The sequence below is a fragment of the Accipiter gentilis genome, chromosome 17 (assembly GCF_929443795.1).
Source record: "Accipiter gentilis chromosome 17, bAccGen1.1, whole genome shotgun sequence".
Classification (NCBI taxonomy): domain Eukaryota; kingdom Metazoa; phylum Chordata; class Aves; order Accipitriformes; family Accipitridae; genus Astur; species Astur gentilis.
In genome coordinates this window covers 23759146-23777888 of record NC_064896.1, presented here as the reverse complement: position 1 = coordinate 23777888, position 18743 = coordinate 23759146, and the positions used below count along the sequence as shown (strand labels likewise).

At 40.0% G+C, this 18743-nt stretch overlaps 1 protein-coding gene across 1 annotated transcript in view; it reads right to left on the bottom strand.

The window, feature by feature from the left end:
- Positions 1 to 1672: 1672 nt before the first annotated feature.
- LGR4 (leucine rich repeat containing G protein-coupled receptor 4) overlaps positions 1673 to 18743 on the bottom strand; it is an 85043-nt gene continuing 67972 nt past the window's right edge. Inside the window, exons 7-18 of the mRNA XM_049821401.1 lie at positions 17194 to 17262; positions 16536 to 16607; positions 16378 to 16449; positions 15602 to 15670; positions 15106 to 15177; positions 12860 to 12925; positions 11709 to 11780; positions 10667 to 10738; positions 10239 to 10364; positions 8736 to 8857; positions 8000 to 8074; positions 1673 to 4939 (exon numbers count right to left, since the gene is read on the bottom strand). Coding sequence (XP_049677358.1) covers positions 3666 to 4939; positions 8000 to 8074; positions 8736 to 8857; positions 10239 to 10364; positions 10667 to 10738; positions 11709 to 11780; positions 12860 to 12925; positions 15106 to 15177; positions 15602 to 15670; positions 16378 to 16449; positions 16536 to 16607; positions 17194 to 17262 — 2161 coding nt within the window. The 3' untranslated portion in view covers positions 1673 to 3665. The remainder of the gene's footprint in view (positions 4940 to 7999; positions 8075 to 8735; positions 8858 to 10238; positions 10365 to 10666; positions 10739 to 11708; positions 11781 to 12859; positions 12926 to 15105; positions 15178 to 15601; positions 15671 to 16377; positions 16450 to 16535; positions 16608 to 17193; positions 17263 to 18743) is intronic.

Genomic DNA, 18743 nt, shown 5'->3' with positions numbered 1-18743 from the left:
TACGATACGTGCAAGGTAATATTAAAAAAAATCTCTTGCTAAAAATAAACCTATGCTAGCAGCAAAAGATCAAAAGCATCTATGTAATTAAAAATTATTGAGAGTACATATGAAACAAACTCTGCAGGGTGCTTTTAATTAAAAATATTACCCTGTAAATTAAAACTGAAGGCTTAAAAATAGTAATCAAGGTCAAAAGAATTATTAGAGAAAAGTATCTTTGTGTAACTTGGAAATTTCTGAGTAAATTTATGATTAAAAATAGGAAGTGCTACTGGAAAGAAATGAAAAGGGGTAAAAGGGATCTGGACCAAAAAGTTGCTTAAGTAGATGCATTATTTTTGTAAGAGAATAAAAAGGCTCCGTTTCAAATTAAAAGATCTCATCAGCATAGTGCCACAGAGCAGGCCAATAGCTGTCCGTAAGAAATTACTCTCAATGGGGGGGAAAGGTAGGGAATACCTTAGCAACAACTTTGGCAATCTTATTTGCGACTGCCTCCCTGCAGAAAGCTGCTTCCTCACAACAGCAGCAGATGAGGAAGGAAAACAAACAAACAAACAAACATTCTCCTTGTCGTAAGTTTTCCTTTATTTAAAGCCAAGAGCAAATTCTTTTCGTCTGCTAAATCCAGCGCTGGGCTCAGAACAGCAGCTGTTCAGAAGGGTTTAGAAGCAAGGTATGTGACATCGCCACGTAAGAACAGTTTCGGCTAGCTTTAGACTCTAGGAAATCACAGGATTTCTTTCCTGCGGACACCCCAGAAGAGTCTAACTTGTGAAGTTTCAGTCATTTGAGTATCAAAACTGAAATTAGGAAGCTTTGCCTCGCTAAAGGAGAAGGCTGCCTGGGCGACAGCTCTGAAAGCCGCTTGTACAGAGGTAACTGAAAAACCGCACGCATTGCTAACACAGCACAGCTTTAAGGCAAGTTGTCCCCACATACATGATACCGCTTTTGGAGGGGGGGAGGAGAGGGAGCAAGTTCCCAGTGGATCCCTTTCCTATTGTGGCTGTGAGCATCCAAACATTGTGCCCTGCTACCGAGACCCGCTTGTCCATCAAAGACACGACACAGAGGCACCGAGTACCTGGTTTCTCCGGGTTCTCCCTACGCGATCGTCCAAAGGGGTTGGGCACGTGGCGATGTTGAGACAGGCAAGTTTTGCAGCACTGCTTCTTGACGGGCTGATTTTAGTAGCCGGTGCCTGTGTTTTCACCTGTACCAGCAGATAAAACCTGTGTGTGTTGGAAGACACTGGGCTGACTGCATTAAATCAAAACCATATTGATGTATGAATTAAACACTAACTCCAAACGGATCACATCTGACCACTTTAATAGCATTTCAGTGAAAACTCATTTGTAAAACAGAAGAAGAAATAAATCCATACTCAAAAACACTGTTTGAAGTTGACAGTTGGATTTCCTTCCCTACCGATTATGAAATGGCATCTGACATTTCTTGTCCTTTTTGAGAAGTATTCTTGTCAGAAGCAGGCTCGTTACCTGTGACTGGTTGGCCAACATAGAGAGTGTGGAACAGGCTGGGACTCTTACAAGACTATGGCTAACCCCACCCCCGCACAACTCTCAGCATGGAAATCTTATCAAAACCAAAATCATCATCTGTATGATTTTTCCAAGCCATACTAAAAACATTTCAACACAAATACAATATGTAGTAATATCTTTATTAAAGAGATTGCTTTCTAAGAGGGCAAACACTTCTCTGAAGGTTTTAACCTTTTGCATGCCAAGAGTCAGCATCAGTCCGAGATCATAAATCCACTTGCAAATTGGCAACTTTCTTACTTTGCTGGCAATTTTTTCCTAAACTCTCACCACACGCAGTGGAGAGCAAATGACACGTTATTTACGCTCAATAATTTCACATGTGCACCATTTTCAGCCTTAACTTTTGAAAAACAGAGATAAATAACAATCAATAGTCATGTACCCTTTATTTGCTCTCAGTGTAACATTCCATGCTAATTGCAGATGTAATATTCACGAGTGTAAATATAAGAATTAACAACTCTGGGTTGGTTTTCTTCTCTCTTGTTTTTACATGTGAATATTTTGGCTTACAAAATTAACAGCATACAGTAAATAATCCTCCCATACTTTGTACAAACTACATGATTTTGATATACAAGGATTCTGTTTTTATTACAGTGACAATATACAACCATGTCTATTTACAATGCAAAAAGTATATAAAACCACATTTTAAACATTCTGCTACTGGCAGCCACTATTGTTTAGGAGGTAGCTTTAATTAACAAAATGAACTGAAGCCACATTTCCCATCATGTGCCCTATCAAATAATTTACAATACAAAGATAAAAATTCATTGTATGAACAGTATATACAGTTTAATTCTTAAAACAGCAATCTAGCTTTAAATCTTAATGAGAATGTCTCCAGAGTAACTAGGATGGCAGTGGATTTGCTCTCGATTTAGTGTTTTGTTTAAGAAACATACGTAATTACTTAATCATGCATTCATAACTTTATATCGATCAGATTTCAAACTAAACGTAGATAAATGGATCACTGATTGTACTTAAATCATTTGGGTCGCAGGACTTGAATGGTTTTAAAATAGGGCACTGATTTACATGAAAATCAGTGACTTTGCACAGTGTACTTCACTCTCAGCAAAATAATTGGCAAAAATGGTTTTCTTTTATTGCAAAATTGCTTTCTGTTTTCCCTCTATTTGCTAAAATCTCAAGTCTGTTTGTAGATATTATTGGGGTGTTGCAACATTCAACAGGCTGCAGTATTCCCCAGTCTTTCTGCAAAGACACGAGCTGTATACATCGACAGCACTGCTAACACCCACCGATGCATCGATAACTCCTTCCAACAGTGTGACCCGACTGCATAATACTGAAGAAAGTTGCTGTGGTTCACCTGAAGTCATGCATCATCACTGGAAAAATGCGTTCAACCCTATTATTCCTGACAGCTCTTACTACGCTTATTTCATAGTCTACAGGTAGCGTAGATTACACGAGTGCTTTATTGTAACGTGACCTTTTTTTTAAAAAATTGAACGTTGGCTTGAAATACAAAACAAACTTGGTATTCCTATATTGCTGTCACAGTTATGTATGGGAGAATTAGTCCCTTTTTTGGCCCTGCAGTAAAATTCATCCTGAGATTCAATGCTGAATACACTATACAAAGCTAGCAAGAGAGGTTTTTTTGCTTAATTATAGAAAAGTCACATTTAAAAATAATTTCTTTAATATTAAACAGCTGTCCTTTATATTGTGCTTTGGCAGAAAAAATAAAGAAAAAACATCAACAGAACTTACCTTGCCAACAGCAGAAGTAAAGTACAACTGGAGTACAACGTGGAAACACGCCACTAGCATGTAAAAAACCGTATAAAAGAAACCACTATCGCGTGGAAAGAGTAAAAATATTGGGTAACAAATTTGGTTTACCAATTATTTACAGTCAGGGCAATCGATTTATTTGTTTAATTATTTTTAAACGTATGGCTCAAGAAGTTACTGCCCGCTTCCCTTCTTTATAAACGACACTAAATGATGATTACAAAAGTGCTTCCTGCTCGAAAGGTCAAAACAGGCAACAGTCTACGAAGCGTTATACCTCTTTATTGGAACAGCTGATGGCACAAAGCCTTTTCAGTCTTTAATTCTCGGTATGTTGTAGGCGTAGCGAACCAAAGGGAATCCTCGGCTTTGGTAGAAACACGCGCGGCCGCAGGCCTGCACTTGGTCTGAGCTGTCCGAGACAAAGGAGTCGTCCTCGTCCGCGTAGTCGGAGTGGGCTGACTGGGTGCCGCAGTCCGACCAGTAGCCGTCCGGCCTTTGACAAGGCACCACCGCCAGCGCGGGGCAGCTGTGTGATTTTATTAAATGTTTACAGGGCACGGGCTTGGATAAGAGGAGCGATTCGCAACATTCGCACACGGCGATGTTACCCTGCAAATGGGTGTACACGCCGCAGTCGTAGTAGAAATCCTGCGCCGCGCAGCCCCCTTGAGCGTTGGCGATCGCTACCGCTCCGTTCTTCCTGCTCATGTAGCGCCTGAGCAACTTCCAGTCTTCCTTGAACTTTGGGTTGAAGAACACGTACAGAACTGGATTCAGGCAAGCAGGTAATGGGAAAAATATCAAAGTAACAGACTTCATGATTTCAGGGCTGATAGAGATCGCGGTGATCAACGGTGCAAATGAGAAAAACGCAACAGGGCAGAAAAAGATGCAGTTCGTGAAGATTAGCCAAGCGACATGCTTAATCATGCTGGACTGCGAGTTCTCGGAGAGGTCCTCTTTTTCCAAGTTGCAATACAGTTTAGTGTAGATAACAGCCATTAGCAAAAACGCTAATGAATTCAGGAGCACTAGAGTTACTGTGAAACCTAACGAAGGCGTTTCTCCAGTGGGGAAGGGCAAGCAAAGGGGTGATGCCGAGTACTCCGCTTTATAAAAAAGTGGTAAGCATCCCGCTACCACAGCACACAGGAAAGCAAAAACTGCCGCAATTTGAAATTGTTTTTGGCGATTGCTTTTCCCCTTTTTAATGATCTCCTTCGCAGAGAAGCTCCGTTCAACAGCTGCCAACATCAGGAAAAAAATGGCACTTTCTGACGAAAAGACTGCAAGAAACCCAGCAACTCTGCAACCACTGCCAGTCTCCCACCATATGCCAAATTCAGCAAATCTTCCCCAAGAGACAGCATCCAAGAAAGTTAAAATACCAGTATAGACTCCCATAAATAAGTTAGAGACAGAAATCAGGCCTATAAACAGTTTGGAAGATGGCAATGGAGTACAGGATGCAAATATTGTTAACATGACAAGCAGGTTGAAGAACAAAGCAACCAAAAAAATAAACCAGACAGTAAGTCGAATCATCCAGCTGCCCAATAAATATTCACAAGGCTTAAAAGCACCTAGAAGAAAAAAAAAAAAAAAAACAACAAAAAAAACAACAAAAAACCAAACATAAGCACAACCAATTTAGGAAAAAAAATCATGCCTGAATAAGCAAGATTTTCAAAAGGTATTACAAGAGAACTCATTAATTCATGAATAGAGTACACAGCTGAATTGCTAAATAGGACAGTTAAAAGTAAACTATTCTGCTGAAGCTATTTACTAATTAATTATGCCTGAAATAATTACTGCGATGAATGGTCACTTGAGAATACTTTGTATAAACAAGCTAGCTAAACAAACTTAATTACCTTTTAGCTACTCAAAATAGCTTTTATTAATGCCACCTAAATACTTTTTATTTTCTTTATATTTCATACTTCATAAAAAAAATTGGTAACAAAACAAAAGCAAGTGGGGGAAAGAATTTTTTAGAAGCAACGTGTTCTCTCAAAAAATGATTCACAACCATGCCTCCTGGAGTAACTTTTGGTCACAAGGAAATATCTGTAAAACAGCCGACAAATTCAATTTATCAGCTTTAATAGGGACAGGAATTCACCACAAGCCCCACCCCCGTCACTGAAGGGCACTGTGAGCTTGGAAAGTCATATAAGGAAAATTATTTTTTTCTTCTTCTTTTGCCACTTAAAAAAGCTTAAATAATAAAAAACTTCCAACAAGCAAAATAATATGAGGCGAGACAAGTAAAAAAGGTCACTACTACTGCTTACCCTTCTAATCCTTCTAATTGCTATTTATTCCATAGGGAAATCCTACTGATTTTAAGTAACAATTAGAAGAGTTTAACCTCTCCTACATCCCCATTAAGCACAGCTAATTGTCCAAAGCACAATAGCTGGGGATCTCTCCCTGCAGTCGGGCACACTGGGAGCTGGAGGCAAAGCAGAAAAATGCCAAATTGTGCTGCAACCTCGGGCCGGAGCTTCTGAGCCGGATTCAGCCGGCGACTCCTGGCTCTGCGCAGCTCTTGCCTTCCCTTTAGGCAGGTGAAAGGTAAGTACAACCCATCTCAAATGTGGGCTGCAGCAACTGCGGAGAACGATTAAATGTCAGTGCAAAAGTCTCCCGAGGCCTAAAGCAACTTCCAGAAATTACTGAACTGACAAGTCAAAAAAGAATCTTTTTGTTTAAACGAGCAAGCTTCATTTCTGGGCAGGAATAACGGTGCTATCTGGATTATCAGACCAGTAAAATCCCCTTTTTTTGCAGGTATTCCCAAGTAAGACATTCTTGCCAAAATAACTATTTTTGCAGTACATTCACATGATGCAACAACAGCTGCTAAACTGAGTCTACTTAAAAATAAAAACAACTTCCTACTTAGGAAATTTAAAAATGCTGATGCTGTGCTTCCAAAATCAATCTGAAGTCTGTTTTCTAGTAGCTGTACAGTGAGGTATCTTCAGACAAACCAACCCCACCACACTTTCCTCCCTTGTCTTTCTCCCAAGGTCTAACTATCCTTAGAGCTAAAAGTTACCCTCCTCTCTCGCTAATATTCCCAGCCCACCAGGGGAAGTTCATGCTCGGAAGGATGAGTTTCACGGCTTTCAGTGCTTTGCTACTTGAGTGCCACTGTTCAGCAATCCACTCCTGCCATTAGGCAAAGCGGAAAGTGGATCTACGAGATGAGCAATGATTCACAACTTACACCGTGGGTGGAGTGTCCTACTTATGACCAGACGACAGCATGGCATAGAAAACAAGTTGTTAGTATGGGAGGGACTGGTGAAAAACAAGGCAAATTGTGAACTTGTAAAACAAGCTCTTCCTTCCCTTTTAGAGCTACAGCATCTCTGGCATGGGCAAAAAAAGAGAAGAGAGCTACAGGCTTTAAAGATTTAACCCATGTAACACACCATCTGAATTCTCATTCTGTGAACAGGAGATCAAAAGCAAATAAGTAGCCTTCGTCAAATTAATTCTTAGATCACGTACAGTTACATTAATAATGTATTTGACTTTCTGACCACAATTTTTTTTGGCTGTGATCAAGAAATCCCTGTGATATTCTGTATACTAAAGCTGGAGCTAGCCCAAAAGACGAAGACCCAACAGATTTTCATAATGGATGTAAAATACCAGTTTAGGAGAAGAGAATGAAACAAGACTTGGAAAACCCCTGCTCATCCAGAAGTAACTTCACTGGAAGCACACAGTTCCCCCCATCTATGTATTCCTGTTTATGCAAACAGGAGGGTACAAGATGTATAGAAGGAATCCTCTGGAGAGCCCATGGCAAAGGCAAGGAAGCAGGAGGCACCAGAGCAAGCGCTTTAGGAGCTGAGTGGAACCACGTGTGGAAATTTGCAGTTTGAGGAAGATAAGCAGAAGGGCAGCAACAAAGCTGCCTAGAATGAAAATATTAGTTTGCAAGATCAAAGACTTTCAGCACTCCTGGACTGTTCAAGCCCGAGTTGGAGCAGTTCTGGTATGCCAATAAGACTACTCATTGGGCAAATATCTGTAGCAGTTTAAGATGCTACTGCCTGCTCCAGCTACTTGTAATAGCCCTCTACTGTCAGTTAATGCGGCTATAGCAGGGCTGGGGAACCGATCACACGAGCGTTCCTCATCCTCTCTTCTGCAAAGACATCAAGCTTAGTTAAAACCACCAATGACAGCAGTTTGAGTTAAGCTTTTAAAGCACAGGCTGACTTCTCACTGAAACAGATGAGCATTCATACAGCCTGCTCCACAGACATCTCTTTGGCAAGAGTAATGCAGAATTAGGGGGCAGTGCATTAAACACAGCAGGCTCCAAATAGAAGTATTACCGTCTTGAGTGTTCTGCTTATGGAACAAAACTTCTGTTTTTCTCCTAGCATAGTTCTCCGATATAGTGCTATGTGTCTAAAGCTGAGCCAAATCTTTGTGACTGCTCATCCAAAACAACACTGACATCAAATGAAGTTTCACCCAGGCATTGCAGAATTTAATCTTCTGTGTACAGAATGACTACAAGGAATGAAACATGTAATTCTGCAGACAGCTATTTGCATAACACCATGCCTGAAGTTCACAATGTGGCTAAAGCACATTATAAGATTTACCTGTTGCTGGTGTACAGTGAATAATAGTCTGTCCCAGTTCCTCATTTTCCTCATTTCTTAGAACATCTGCATCAGCTGTTTCCAAGTAAAAATTAAAAACAGGTTAGTTGCAGGAAAGAAAAAAAAAAAAGTGAAATGCAATGAAGCTGCCTAGGATGGAAATAGTCCTTTGAAAGATCAAAGGCCTAACACTTCACCAACATTCAAGCTTTAACAAGTGGAGCTGTTCCAGTTTGTTACGTAAGGTCAAACGCTCAGTGCGGAAATCGCTGCAGCAGTTGAATTACTACTGCCTGTCCCAGCTACTCGGAATGCTTTCTAACAAAGCAGCAACATCTTTCATCACCAGGGAAAGATCTATGGGCCTTGAAGTAGTCAGTGGAAGGATAAGTCCTTTCTGAACAGGAAGGCTGAAATACTGAGAACCATTTCTGCCAGAGCAGAAAATGACAGAAACAATACCAGCAGTTTAGAATTTTTTTAAAATATGGATTTTTTTTTAATTAATAAAAAATAGGCAAATCTTACACTCTCAGATAAATCCATTTCACGCATTTAGAAGGAACATGGCACTGCCGATCTGTAAGTAACTGCTAAGCACTTTCAGAGACAGCTTTTGTATCCTTATAAAGATACACATTTTTCCAAATTTCCTTATTCAAAGACAACATACACTGTTATTCGGTCTAGTCTGGCCCAAAATAACACTGCCAGTTTAGTACAACGAAACACTTACCCTTCTCGCGATCCATCAAGGCACCTTGATCTTGGTGACTGGAATCTTCAGCATTAGAGTTTAAATAAGAATCACAACCCCAAAATGCACAGCACTGGTAAGCATACGGTACAGAGAGTGACCTGAAATACAGGCAGAACATCAAAGACCGTTACCCATTGTAACCGAAGATTACCATCTATTAAAAATATTTCAGTGGCTCACTTCAGTGCTAAAACTGAAGCTTCTTTTGGTCATAGTTGTTAATAGTAAACTATTTCAAATTGGATCAGTTGTAACCATTTCTGATGAACTTCTGCAATGAGATAAAGGATAAGTGATGGATCCAAGTCTCGTCTGCTGCAACGGGTACAAAGAAAATTCTGTGATGTTTAGCTCTCTACTACTCATTCCACTCCATGTACAAATCAAATTCCGACCAGTGTTTGTGGTGTTGCTGTACAAATTAAACTAGAAGCTAATTAAGCAAGTTAATTGAAGAGTAACTGCTTTTTAAGAAGGTTAATTCCCAGATGACCACAACGTTAAAAATTACATCTTTTCTTCTCACTTCATTTTGTGGCCCTGAAAGGAGATTTCCCCCCCCTATTTTTTTGTGTGTTTGACAGAAATGGTACATACCATTAATTCTGGTAGAGAAGAAGTACAGCTGCACAGAGAGTTTTTAAAAGTTCACATAAACAGTGAGATAATAGCAGACAGAAGCTAATTTTTCTGACTCAAGGCTACAGTATCAACTATCTGCAGTACTGTTCCTGAATTCTGTTCTGGTAAACATTGGGGAGGAACATCAGCCTAAAGGATCCCACAATGCATTAGTTCTCAAACACACATCAAAACCCAAAAACAGATCTGCTGTGTCCACAGGACCGCTGAAGCCTGATTCTAAAAGTGACATGGATTCATTTGCTGGCCTTACAACAAATTAACAGTATCTTCGTCTCCATTTTTTCCATCAGACACTATGGGAAACAATTTTTAACTGCTTCTTCTTAAGGTGCAGAAGGATCTTTGAAAATGCAAAGCAGTTAATCACTGTTTGATCCACCTCCCACTGAAATAAGTACAAGGTTTCCATTTGAAACATTACTGTTACTCTTTATTATTTGCCTCCAAGAATAAACAGCGTATGTATAAAGCACGGTGATTATGGAATCAGACACCTGCGCATCTGCTCCCGTTTTCCACACTCTGAATGACAGATGTGCTCAGTTCAATAACAAATGGAATCCACCCAAACCACTACTCCAAAGTCATATGATAACTTCCTGAAAAGCGGTGGAGTAAAAATACAAAAGGTTCCAAGAAAATTGTCTGCAAATGGCTTCTATACCAGAAGAGACAGATGCCCTTTCATATATATACCAACGTTAAGGCACTACAGGACTCAGCAAAGGGTCTGACCATTTGTCATGAGTATTATCTGAACTGGCTTCATTTATTGTCACATTACTTGTTACTGTCAAAATAAGCAAGGCTCTCTGGTGTTATTTACCAACGTACCGGAGCTTTGCAAAGTTCTTTGCTGCCAAAGCTTCTTTCAACTCAGAATTGCCTGCAAGTTTAAGCTGGTTCAGTCCACTCAATCCTTCCGTTGGAACTGAAGTGAGTTCATTGAAACTTAGGTCTCTGAAACGTGAATATTAAGACAGTGTTACAACAAAGTACGTTTGAAGATCCTATAGCATACATTTCATTGAAGTAGGAAGGCTTTTTCAAGTGCCATATTGAGGTTGTGGTCTGGCAAATGCCTGTCAGCGCAGCAGGCACTTTAAAGAAGCGTGCCCTGCATATGTTCAGCTAGCGAGAGGTTTCGTGATTCACAGAGATGAAACACGATGGGCACGTATTAATTTTAAGCTAAAAATATTTACTATTTCACAAGTTTAATGATAGAGAGAGGAGGTCGCTGCACAGAATAGCCTACTTACAGGTTAACAATAGCTCCAACAGTGGTGAAAGCTTCCTTGTGGATCTGATGGATCCGATTTCTACTGAGGTCGCTGCAATGAATGCCAAATGAGATTATTTTAGCAGTTTCATCAAAACTTTGTTAACAGCCACCGTACGGAGAAAAAAAGCCAAGGTGACAAAGACATTATGCCTTTGTCAGCAAAGCTGAACAACCCTCCCGTTTCCCCTCTCTCCCCAGTCAGCCAGGTGCAGCAGCAGCCAAATCCCTCGGTAAGGCAGCTGTATCCTGCTTCACCTCATCCCCAAAGCAGAATCCATCTCCCATTCCTGCCCCCTTTCCCTTCCTTCCTGGTGCTAGCAGCTCAGCCTGCGCTCCCCAGGTAGAGCCTGGCTCTGCCACCACCCACGGCCAGGCTGAAGGTGCCAGGACGATCCCTGCGGTGACAACCGCACCTGCGGCAGGGCACGTCGGCAGGGCTGGGGGAAGACAACACGAGAACAAGCAGAAGGCCAGCGGCTTTGCTGGGTTTCAAATTCCAGATCCAGCTCCCGCTGGACCACCATGACTTGTATTATGACTCTTCTTTTAAAACACCTGTCAATTTGTGGATTTTTTTTCTGATAATTTCAGCGTTCCTATACAATTTTCATACAGCTAGAGATGTAAGGGGAAGGGATAATTTTGTTTACTTGTCTGCTCCTCATGAGGAAAACAGACAGGATCTCTCCAATAAATACTATATAATGGGATAATATAGTAAAAATATAATGCAAAATAGTAGGCTACCAAAAAAACCCCCTCCTTTTTTTCTCTCCATACATAATATATATGTATCTATAAAAAAATATAGGCTAGAAAAACAAAATGGAGAATAGAAAGAACAGGACTGAAACTGGCTGCTGCTAGTATCTCTTGTACATCGTTTGCTTCACCTTAGGATCCACCATACCCGGCCCTTTGCCATCAGCCGGATTTGTAACACCAAACCCTAACATCAGTTTACATGGGAATTAAAAAAATTATCTTGCTTTACTCAGCATGCAGCTATGTGCACTTACAGGATACGAAGGGAGGACAGTCCTTGAAAGGTATCCTCTGTGATTTCATGGATTTGATTATGCTGCAAGGAACTGCAAAGTGGAAAAGTAGAAACAGAAGTTTATTGGCTAACTGGGCTGAATTCAAATCAAGGGGTAGTTTCATGCCTGCTCATATATAGATTTAGCCTGACCAATAATAAGATTTTTCTTGTTTCCCCTTGTAGGCAAACTGTTTAAGTATTTCGCATTAGCCATGTTAATACAACCACGAAGCTCTTTCATGGCACCTCTGCCCAATCCCAATTCACAAGTCACTTAATTTAGAAGAGACTGTTAAGTGTGGACTGAATTATTTCCGAGCTAAAAGTAACATTTTGTGAACTTTGAGGGGGTCACACTAAAATTTAAAACAAATCTACTTCATTCTGCAGGGAATCTTCAGGCATATTCTAACCCTGAGTGAACTTTCACTTCTCAAAATACAGATTTATCAAAGGAAAATGCTGAGTAACACCTCAGGACCTAACAGGCAAATTATACGTCCAGTTCACTAGCTGCCTTTACAATTAACCATGTGTACAAGCCTGAAGATGTCAAGAGTGTAACAGGAAAGGCCTGTGAGAAGTCTCTCAGCCCCACTCTGGTGAAGGGGAAAGAAGCTTGAGTGCAGCAGAGGTAGAAGGAGAAGTAGGAACATATGCAGGCAGAAACATTGTATAGGGCCTGGAAATTAAGCTTAAGAAGCTTTAAAGCAGTGAAGTAAGGAAAAGCAAAGATGAGCTTTGAACGTGTCTTACAGGGGCTGGAGGAAAAAACATTGTACGCAAGGACAGGCTGATGGATGGAACTGAAGACTGGAAGAGATATGAGGCAGGAAGGAAAACACATAAATGCTCATTCCATTTATGTGTATAGCAGTACTACTATGAAATGCAGGATTAAGGTGCCCTTCGTTCTTTTTCGCATCAGAGGAACAATTAAACCTTAGCTAAATTGAGGAAACCCCAAGTGGTTGAATTTTCTGTCCAGCACACTCCTCACATGAGATGGTCATATTATCTCTGTCCTGAATCTTAGAAACTTAGGATGAAACACGAAGCAAATAAAGTTTCTAGAGACTCAGCATACTAAGGAGGTAATTAAGATAAATAACATGTATTTCTACTTACATTTCTTCCAAGGAGTGGCAGCCCTTAAAACTTGGGAGGTCCTTTATATTGTTATAAGACAAATCCCTTCAAAACAGAAAATGGGAGAAAGGTGCTTAGTTCAACTCTTTTCTGCCTGAAACATCTCATCACTTGTAACCACGTCCTGGTTTCCGTTGGGATACAGTCAATTTTCTTCCCAATAGTTGGTATAGTGCGGTGTTTTGGATTGTATGATGAGAATAATGTTGATAACACATTGATGTTTTAGTTGTTGCTACGCAGTGGTCAAGGATTCTTCAGCTTCTCATACTGCCCTGCCAGTGAGTAGGCTTGGGGGGGGACAAGAAGTCGGTAGGAGATACAGCCAGGACAGCTGACCCCAACTGACCAAAGGGATGTTCCATACCATATAACGTCATGCTGAGTATATCAACTGGAGGGAAAGCTGGCTGGGGGCTGCTGCTCGGGAACTGGCTGGGCATCGGTTGGCAGGTGGTGAGCAATTGCATTGTGCATCACTTGTTTTGTATATTCTAATTCTTTTATCATTACTATTTCCCCCTTCTTTTCTGCTGTCCTATTAAACTGTATTTATCTCAACCCACAAATTTTACTCTTTTTTTTTTTCTGATCATCCCCCCCTTCCCACTGTGGGCGGGCAGGGGGAGTGAGAGAACGGCTGTGTAGTGTTTAGCTGCCTGCTGGGTTAAACAACGACAAACCATTAAATGGATTGGCAGAAAAATCTTCCTGTTAGTAACATGCTGTGAAAAAACTAAGGGCAGTTTAAAGAAAATCATGAAGGGAATCACATGTGTGATCTCTCCACAGCTGTCCTAAATAGCCCCACTATGTACTTTGATTATACATACACACACCCAAAAACGTAGAAAGACATAACTGCTATGTCAAGCTTGCAACAGTCAGCAAATAGCAGAAATAAGGCTGTCTATATAACTGTAAAATGTTGATTCATTGCCTTACGTTCACTCTATTTGTGTAACCTTTTCAAAAGCTACATTTCTCTCTCCTCTCTCTTTTTGCCTCTGAATTCAGTGAACAATTTTATGGTTTTTACTTTCCTGAAATATTCAGCCAGCGATGTAAAGCAAGCAAGCATTAAAAAAATTTCATCCCAAAACTCTCTCCATGACAAACCTTAACAACTGACACTAGTGCCCTGTAATTGAAAAGTAATGGAGAAACAGGCTGTGCCTTTGTAGGGGCTTCAACAGTTCATGAGATCCCTCCCAACCAGTATTTTTGATTCTATATTCTATTTCTATGTATATTCTCTATTCTATTTCACTGCTTTCAGCTCTGCATCTGGATATTTGCATACCCCAAAACCATACTGTACAAATTCCCTGAATTCTGAGAGTTGTAATCTAAACAGGTTTACTGATAATCTGCTTTTTCAGAACAAACTGGATGATGGTATGCAATGGAGGAATTTTGTGCAAATTTTGATTTAGTGTGCTGGTACCTCCCTAAGCAGAGCTAGGGAAGTTCAAAATCTTCTGTGAACCTACGCAGCAAAAAAGGAGACGAGAGACTTGCAAACAATCTTCAAATTTCTGTTCAAAATATAAACTGCCATTTGAAAATAAATCCTACCTCATCATTCCTTCTCTCCAGTTTTTCTTCCAAAAAACAGAACACCTTTTTCAGCACTTTCTTTTGTTCCAAATTTTCCCATGTGTATCCTTTGTAAACATGTCTTTGCCTCTACCCTCCCAATGGTTTCATTTACCAGTCTGGGGTTTTTTGCATTTATTTTAACACATCCTTACTGCTTTTTCGGTCTTGCCTTTGTATTACTATCCTCTTCCTAATCCTCATCTGCATTTCTCTTAGTTCCTGATGCTCTCTTCTGTGTTCCCAAACACAAAAAGTCAAAGCACTATAACTAAACTCTTCCTTAACCTCTGAAAGTAGGTGACTACTGTTGTGTTAAGAACGAATAGTGGCTGAGTGAATTTGAAGATGCAAAGACTGTTCTGCAGCACCATATCTTTTATAACATATGAAACAAATACAGTGCACCCCTATAAAGGGGACCCTGTTTCAGGAATATAAATCATTACATCAACTCTGCCATGAATCTTGATTTGAAGAGTCAAGAAACCAGAATGAGATTTCCAACTTTCATAGAACTAGTAGGATGAGCGATTCTAAGCAATACTTTTGCTTTAAATTAGATTTAAATTTCTTTTAAAACAGTTTGATGCAGATGAAAATAGCAGCACAAGATATATACTTACAAAGTTCGTAGCACCTTTTGCTCTTGGCATAAATTAACAGGAATACTGTTTATCTTGGTCCCTGTTAGAGTTCTGGGGGAAAAAAATAAACCAACCCATACATAAATGTTTGCGTTGTTGATGGTAGATGGCATAACAAGCATATGGAAGAGCAGAATAAGGATGGTGTCTCAGCTCTCAGGGTGCTAGATTCACCCACCAAAATTTTTTGGGGGTTGGTTTTTTGGAAGAGGCCAACTTTTCTGTTTTTCAGTTCTGGGAGAGGGGGGTTAGTATCAATGGCCTTTTCATAGGCTGTTGTCAGCTTACCCTATTAAAAAAATAATAATTAAGAGGCACCCAGGTATCACAGTAAGGAAGGCTATATAATTACATTTATTGACAGGGAAGAGAACATATATCCAGTTGCTCTCCAGATCCACTAGTCATATTTAATCACTTCACAAAAGGCAAACCCAAGAAATTATTGGAAATTATTTCTGTAGAAGATACTTACAAGCTCTCCAGATTAACCGTTCCTGTCAAATTAGGAAACCACTGCACCATGCTGGCACCCCGAATGACCCTAAAAAATTCCCCACAAAAATTAGCTGTAAACTATTATGCAAATGAATTGTTACATTCAATCCTGCTATCAGGTAGATATTTTCACTGAGGAGACATTCTAACATTCTTACTGCTTTTGTTTAAATTTTACACACGAATAGCATGTAAAAGCTAAGTTTTTTTCACTGCTGCATATACTAGCAATTTGCTTAATAAATTACTCCTCCATTAGCAAACCACTGGAATTCACCAAGCCGGGAAGAGTCACATCAATACACATAGGAAAAGGGCATAAACTCATAGGTAGTTTGCAGTTTTAAGTTCTCACTCCATTTTGCTTACTTGTCACCCCCAGAACTGACACGTTTCGAGAGCATGCATGCACTAACCTGCAAAACATTCTCACAATGTACATCTCTGTTCAAAAACCACCTAGGACACATTGCAGTTTGTTTAAGTAAGAACCTGAGCATTTGGCCTGAGGTTATGTGTCTTATGCAAGATAATGAAGATTTTTTAAAAAAATTAAAAAAATAAAAAGGTTGTAAAGCATATTTACTAGAGCTTCTTAAGAAACTGGATATTCCCAACAATAACAATGTTTATTAAAGCTTACTGCAAAAAAATTATAAGGTAAGAGGCAGTCAGAAAATTTAGTTATTTTGTGTTCTTAGCCATAACATTTCTTATCCATTTAGTATACTATGTAGCTGAGAGGATACTTACAGGGAATGCAGATCTGACAGATTCTGAAATGCTGAGTTCCCCACAAAAGACAAAGGATTATCATACAAATGTCTGGAAAATGAAGAACATGTTTCAGTTATTGTTCTTATAGTCATCGTCTGCTAAAGACTAAAAATAGATGCATGAAAATTACTTACATCGTTCTTAGAAGGGGGTTTCCTGCAAATGCACCATCAGGAATTATGGAAATGTAGTTACTGTGAAATCCCCTAAAGATATTAGCAAAGAAGAAACCCAAAATTTAAAAATATACTGCCAGTAAATTCAACCAATAGTAATTTTCTTCACACCTACTCAACTCCCATTCCTGCCAAAAATAGGATTGTAGTTAAATAGGAGTAAGTCAAACTGTAGGAACAACTTTGAAGGTATGATTTCTGTCTAGTGCACATCAGCTAAACTGAAAATATTTCATTAAACTATTCTGTACAAAACACGATCCTGTGCTTTCTCTCTTCTTCCTCCTCTCTCAAGGAGGGGACAAGGAAAACGTGTGATCAGTGAATACTTCATTCTGCTACTGGAGGCCAAAACCAGCTCAATGATTAAGATCTATGCTAATGGTTCTCCTGAATAATTGCTTGCTTATATAACTCCAAAATAATTTTCAATAGGTTCCCCCTCTAGCTGATGATTGCATTTTCCTTTAATTATAGCTTCACTTAGCATAACTTAATCTGATTTAGGTTGCTGCATAATGAGACCAGCATTCTTAAATCCAGGAATTTCTTTTCTCTTTTTATTTATGGAAAGGAGGAAGAAAACTGGTAAAAAGGGAGAATAAGTAATACTCACAACTCCTTTAGACTTGGGAGTGCTTTTATGGCTTCAGGGAACTCTACCATGTTATTATAATTTAAATCCCTAGAAAAAACAGATTTTGTAAAATTGTAAAATTCTTCGTAGTGATCGTGAATCGTCAAAATAATTTTTGTTTAAGACAATTCAATGAAAGTAAACTAGGCCACAGAATAACTTAACTTAAATTTAGTTTTCTGATGTTTTACATGCTTTATAACCAGCTAATAACTTAGGTAAGATATTTAATATTATCCAGAGGATTATTCATATTAAGTCAAATGACATTTCCTTACAGTGAAGCTCAGTATTTTTCAACACCTCACAGACTTTTCTTCGACAGAATTTACATGGAAATGAACTAAGATTTCAAAGTTTAAAAAAACCCCAAATAACAGTAGATACAAACAACTACTCTTTATTAGCTTACTAAGAAACCTTTTCTTTCAGGTTTTATAAAACAAACAGTAAATAAGCCATTAGGTAATAGCAGACCTTGTAGCAAAAACAATTATAAATACTGAACAGAGGCAGAGGAAAATCTCATCACACTGAATCAGTGCACATCAGTGATAGGGATCAGTTGAAATCTCAGTTAACTTGTCATCATTCTAGCAGTAATGTCAGGACCTGCCACAGTCATTTTTCTGCAAAAAGGACTCCTTGTGAGCAGCAAAAACATTTTGAGAGCCTTACATCAGCTGGGCATATTTACATAGCATCTAATTATTACTTCATTGAGGTTCTTAACTGATGGATGAGGAGCCAACAGAGAACTTATCGGTCAGGATTAAAGGGAGGGCAGACAGAAGTGACATTACAGTGGGGGTCTGCTACAGGCCACCCGGCCATAAAGACCGAGCAGATGAGGCCCTCTACAGACAAAGACGACCAGCCTCGTGTTCACAAGCCCTGGTCCTCACGGGGGACTTGAGCCACCCCAATATCTGTTGGAGGGACAACACAGCAGGCCATAAGCAGTCCAGGAGGTTCCTGGAATTTCCTCCTCCAAGCAATGGAAGAGTCAACGAGGAAAGGTGCTACGCTGGACCTTGTTCTCACCGACAAGGAGGGGCTGGCGGGGAATGTGAAGCTCAAGGGCAGCCTTGGCTGCATTGACCGTGAAATGGTGGAGTTCAAGATCCTGAGGGCGGTGAGGAGGGCGCACAGCCAGCTCCCTACCCTGGCCTTGAGGAGAGCAGACTTTGGCCTCTTCAGGAATCCGCTTGATAGAGTACCATGGGATACAGCCCTGGAGGGAAGAGGGGCCCAAGCAAGCTGGTCAATATTCAAGGATCACCTCTTCCAAGCTCAGGAGCCATTCATCCCAACAAAGAGGAAGTCACGCAAAAACACCAGGAGGCCTGCATGGGTGAACAGGGAGCTCCTGGACAAACTCAAAGAGGAAGCCTACAGAGGGTGGAAACAAGGACAGGTAGCCTGGGAGGAATACAGAGAAACTGTCTGAGCAGCCAGGGATCAGGTTCGGAAAGCTAAAGCCCTGCTAGAATTAAATCTGGCCAGGAACGTCAAGGGCAACAAGAAAA